The sequence below is a fragment of the Myotis davidii genome, unplaced genomic scaffold (assembly GCF_000327345.1).
Source record: "Myotis davidii unplaced genomic scaffold, ASM32734v1 scaffold570, whole genome shotgun sequence".
Taxonomy (NCBI): Eukaryota; Metazoa; Chordata; class Mammalia; order Chiroptera; family Vespertilionidae; genus Myotis; species Myotis davidii.
The window spans coordinates 4,400,473-4,405,558 of NW_006283631.1; the positions used below are offsets into that span (position 1 = coordinate 4,400,473).

Below are 5,086 nucleotides of genomic sequence, written 5' to 3' on the forward strand. Positions count from 1 at the left end.
GTACCATGAGAACACTTGTCCAGGGCCTTAGGCAGCTGCGCTTCTCCTCTACTCACTGCTTCTCTGCACTGCATGGACAGCTGCTTGCCATTCCTACTTTGAGAATATAACTGCAGATTTATGAAATGCTTGGTTTTAGCATCTTTAAACAATTTACTTATAAAGTACCTTAAACATGGAAAAAAACCCATTCTACAACTCTCATAAAAACCTTGCCAAAATAAATACATACTTTCTCATATATTCAAAATATTTACATTGGCCATTCTCTAACTTGGCCAGCTTTTTCTCACCAGTAAGCTGTTCCCTTAGCCTAGCATGCTCTATTGCCTATCTGTCTATAGCAATACTCTGCCTTCAAGGACCAATCCCAGTTCTACTTCCTGCATAAAGTTCCTCCCTTGACTATCCCAATACTTGGGGATTCCTGTCCCTACCTCCTCCTTTCTTATAAGCTACTGTCTGTCTTATATGACATTTAAATTATACACTGTCTATTAGAGTTGTTTTTTTTTTTTATCTCATTATAGATCCTCTTCCTGACAGATGACTGGAATCTGAAGTATGGGAATTGTTTCTTGCAGATGGTTTTGTCTTCTTTTCGTCTCTACCACACAGGGCAGTATATGGAAGGAATTCAGTTGAGGGAGAGAGGAGGGACATTACATGTCTACAAACACATAAAAACAGCATTTCTCAGGTACGCATAGCATAGCTGAGCTCTCTTTGTGCTTTCTATCTCTTACATCTAACTTAAAAGGTAAGGCAAATTAAATGCAGAGGTTGAAAAGGTCTTTTCTGGTAATTGGACTTCCCTTCCAGTTCCTGCAAGGCTGCACTTTATATAAATCTGAAGAACATACAGTAACAGTAAGCACCAAGTTAAATCAATGGTAACAGGAAGCCCAAAGCAACATGAACGAAGAATAAAAGCATATCTGAGAGCTGACTGCAATTTTTCAATTAAAAAATAACAGACTGTTAAGAGTTGACTGTAGATTTACTGAAAAACCTGAATGATTAATGATAGCTAAGGTCTGAGATTTAATTCACAATTTGTCAATCAGTTTCAAAAAGATATTTTTAAAATTATACTGTTAATATTATATGCAATGCCAAGCTAAATATAGGAGTAATGAGTTTGCCTGAGGACAGATATGAACTAACAGGGAGAAGAACAAGAAAATCTGAAGAATTGTTAACTAGATTAAATGAACTGATACATATATGAAAAGGCTTAAAACAGTACCTCGTGCAAGATTAAGGTGAAATTGAAATAGACACTTATATAGAGAGACTTCAAAACTTAGCATCATAAAAAACTACAAGCTAACTATAATTTCTGTGGTGGTTTACTTCTAATCATTTGTTTTGCAAATACAGACTAATGATCATTTAAAATTTTAAACAGACTCATTGATTTCAGTTTGTTTTTTTAAAAAAAAAAAGTCTTTCTGCAAAGCTGCTAGAAAATAGCTAAATATTACTATCAGGCTCCGCAAACACCTGGTCAAATACTGTCCTGAAATTGTATATCTGCCTTTGTTCACAGGTCAAATACTCTGCACTGAATTGAATTCCACAATTCTGACCATTAGGATTATTCCCTTCCCCACTCCATCAATTCATTACAGATGCCCTGACCAAAATAAATACAGAACCTCTGAAGCACTTCCCCAAATTTTAGAATTATCTACCTGCTAACAGGTTTCCAGTGTTATTTTGTAATAACACAATATAATATCATACCTTTTGGATTTCTTCAGGTAACGCATGCATGGGAACGTGACGATCCATAATTTCCCAAAATACACTAAAGGAGCTCTGAAGTAAAATAACCTAAAAATATTGATGGCAATAGTCAGAATTGGATAATGTAAAAAAAATCCAAATTAAGAGATATAAATTCTTGGTAGTATTGGAAGAAGAATGGTGATAACTGTTTAAACAGATGTTTATTCCATCAGTGTTAAACAGTACAAGTGGAGTTTTCTCAGTTAGTTATTAGGCCAATAGAACAGAAAAGACCTACAGAGACTGCTGATACTAGCTACAAATATTTTCTTTCTTTAGAGACATATGCAATACTTTCCACAATAAAGAATTTAAAATTTTTTAAAAATGTATACACACTTAACAAAAAAAAGGAAATTAATGGTCCAATTGTAATTTCTGTGGTGGTTTAATACTAATTATTTGCTTTGCAAATACAAAATAAGGATCATAAAATCTTAAGTGGAACCATTTATTTCAAGATTGTTTTTTTTAAGTTTTTTTTTTCTGAAAAGCTACTAGAAAAATGTGTAAATATGGTATTTTAGTTTGGCAGACAAGAAAAGCAACTGTGACATGAATGTAGTTTAAAAAAATATATGATCAGCTTAAATATGATATGCAGGCCCTGAACAGAAGAAACATCAAAGTATGAGAAGCCAAGTGTCAAAATTTTAACTAAAAATTAACATTTTTATTATTTTTGTGTAGGTATTTTAGTTTTAATAGATTTTCATTTTATAATAAAATAATCCATATATATAAAAGCCTAAGCGACTGTTAAGACTGAACAACAGAGGAGCTGCTCAATGCAAGAGCTGCCCCATGGTGGTCAGTGCACTCCCACAGCCAACCTCCCACAGCCAGTCAACCTCCCCTGGTCCCTCCCCCCAGCCGGCAAACCTCCCATGGTCCCTGGCCAGCCGGTAACTAGCAGGCCCGCCCCGCCTGGCAGCCAGTAGGCCCCCGGGCCCTGGCTGGCAGCTGGCAGGCTCCGCCTGGCCTGGCCCTGACTTCACAGGGGTCGCCTAAGATCATCCTGCATATCAGATATTTACATGACGATTCATAACAGTAGCAAAATTATAGGCCTAGGGACACCACCTGTGCATGAATTTTGTGCACTGGGCCTCTAGTTCTATATAACACTCTATCACTACTTTCATAAAACCACACAGAATGGAGGAGCATTTGGGTTTTCTGTGTGTGTTTTTAATCTTTCTCAAATATGGAGGAAAAATAGTCCAATTTCATGAGTGAGAGATGTTTATATATACCCAAGGAGTGAGGGGGGGCAGCAGAGTAAAATGATATAGGCCCAATTCCACAGCAGGGAACAAGGCCTAAGGGCCAACAGTTGTAGACAAAGAACAATCTATGAGAGGAGTATTAGTGAAGGCTCCTGAGGTGGTTTGCTTTTGATCAGGGTAGGATTTTGACAGGAGAGGCCAAGAAGTCTGAGGTAGCAACTCCAGCCTTTCCAAGGTAGCAGGTAAATTGTATGTGACAAAAATTCTTATAGTAGCAGTATTTTTTGTTTTAATTATGCAACTATTGGTAGAAAAGAGGATTCCCTCCCTATCCCATTAGCATAAAATCCCTTGTTTTAATGAGCTGCTGTTTACAGCAAATAATTAATGATCTGTCTTCCCATATAAATATAATGCGCGCGTGCGCACGTGTGTGTGTGTGTGTGTGTGTGTGTGTGAGTGTGTGTGTGTGTGTTTGGTAAAGTTAACTGCAGCTGGCTGTGGGGTAATGTTAACTGACATAGTTAACATTGGCCCACATGACCAAGTACATAATAATGTGATGTTTGGCAGACTGTCACCGTGATGTGGCAAGAGCTCATTATTCACAAAAGGCTCATTATTCTCATTTCTGCCATTTTACAATGGACTCACCAATAGTAAAATAAGATGGCATCAGCTTAATTAAACTCTATTGGGAGAATTTCTCCTAAATTACCACCCACAAAATTATTTGAGAGCATGGATCTGGTGACAGTGTAAATAAGGCAGTTTTGATTTAGAACCTTGATTGTTTGTAAATCTATCCCAACTTTGTGGTCTTATTCTACCAAAGGAGAAGAATTGGCAAGTTCTGATTATTGAGGGAAAATTAAAAATAAAATATCCTGCTAACCCAGAAAACCTCTCTGTAGCAGATAACAATTTCATTATTGAATATGCATTTAACCACACTGTGAGGCACATCACAATCAATCTGCTAACGAGATTACAGAGACAGAAAGAAATCCCACTTTTTATACAGCCAAGCAGATACAATCCATTACAGTGCCAGCGGTTCTCAACCTGTGGGTCGCGACCCCTTTGGGGGTCGAATGACCCTTTCACAGGGGTCGCCTAAGACCATCCTGCATATCAGATATTTACATGACGATTCATAACAGTAGCAAAATTAAAGTTATGAAGTAGCAATGAAAATAATTTTATGGTTGGGGGTCACAACATGAGGAACTGTATTTAAAGGGCCAAAAGGTTGAGAACCACTGCTTACACGCTTGTTCTCAAGATAAATGGTGACTTGTCCTCATACAGCTTGCTATACACTCTCTAATAGTTCATTTTAAATCACCTGGTAACCCAAGTAGCCATCTATTCTAGCTAATTGTATCTGTTCTAAAGAATGCAAATCTCTATGACAAAGTAGGTGGTTGCTAGAAGGCACCTAAAGTAAAACTCTAGGAGATATGGAAATAGGGGAGTTAATTTCCTTGATATTTACATTTTAAAGAAATGGCTCCCCGGTCCTCAAGAAAAACATGATGGGTCTTTAAAAGCTTTGCATGCATATTACAGGAATAGAGGGAGCATTCACAAATAAGAAGTTTCTCCACATCGGGAGGGGAACGGTCTCTTTCCCGTTTGGCCGCAGGGAAATTTGTTCATTTTAATTTTTCTACATTACTTTGCATGTTTTATCAAATGAGCCCCTTTTATTCTTTCACTTTAAACTCGTGTCGGTTGTCCGTTGGCAAGAGGTGCGGTGATGACTGGCAGCAGCTATGTAAGGTGTTTCTGAACCTGCTCTCTCTAACAGGGTCACGAGGAAAATGTCAAAAACACAGCAATGTCCTTGACTGTTCACTTCCGATTCTCTTCCCCACGCCAGGGTCACGATGGGCCGTTAGCTCCCGTCCCGTTTTCAGGCCGGTTCGTAAAGAACTATCCCCCTGGCGTGAGTCACCCCAAAGGAGCAGGTCAGGGTCAGGTGAAGCGGGAGTTGTCCTAAGACTTTCTTGAGCGACAGACTTTTCCAAAGACCAACTGCGAGGCCAGCCAAACTGCTG

At 38.3% G+C, this 5,086-nt stretch overlaps 1 protein-coding gene across 1 annotated transcript in view; it reads right to left on the reverse strand.

The window, feature by feature from the left end:
* The window catches only part of LEKR1 (leucine, glutamate and lysine rich 1), a 111,179-nt gene extending 109,343 nt beyond the window's left edge, over positions 1-1,836 (reverse strand). Inside the window, exon 1 of the mRNA XM_006753830.2 lies at positions 1,750-1,836. Coding sequence (XP_006753893.2) covers positions 1,750-1,797 — 48 coding nt within the window. The 5' untranslated portion in view covers positions 1,798-1,836. The remainder of the gene's footprint in view (positions 1-1,749) is intronic.
* Positions 1,837-5,086: the final 3,250 nt, after the last annotated feature.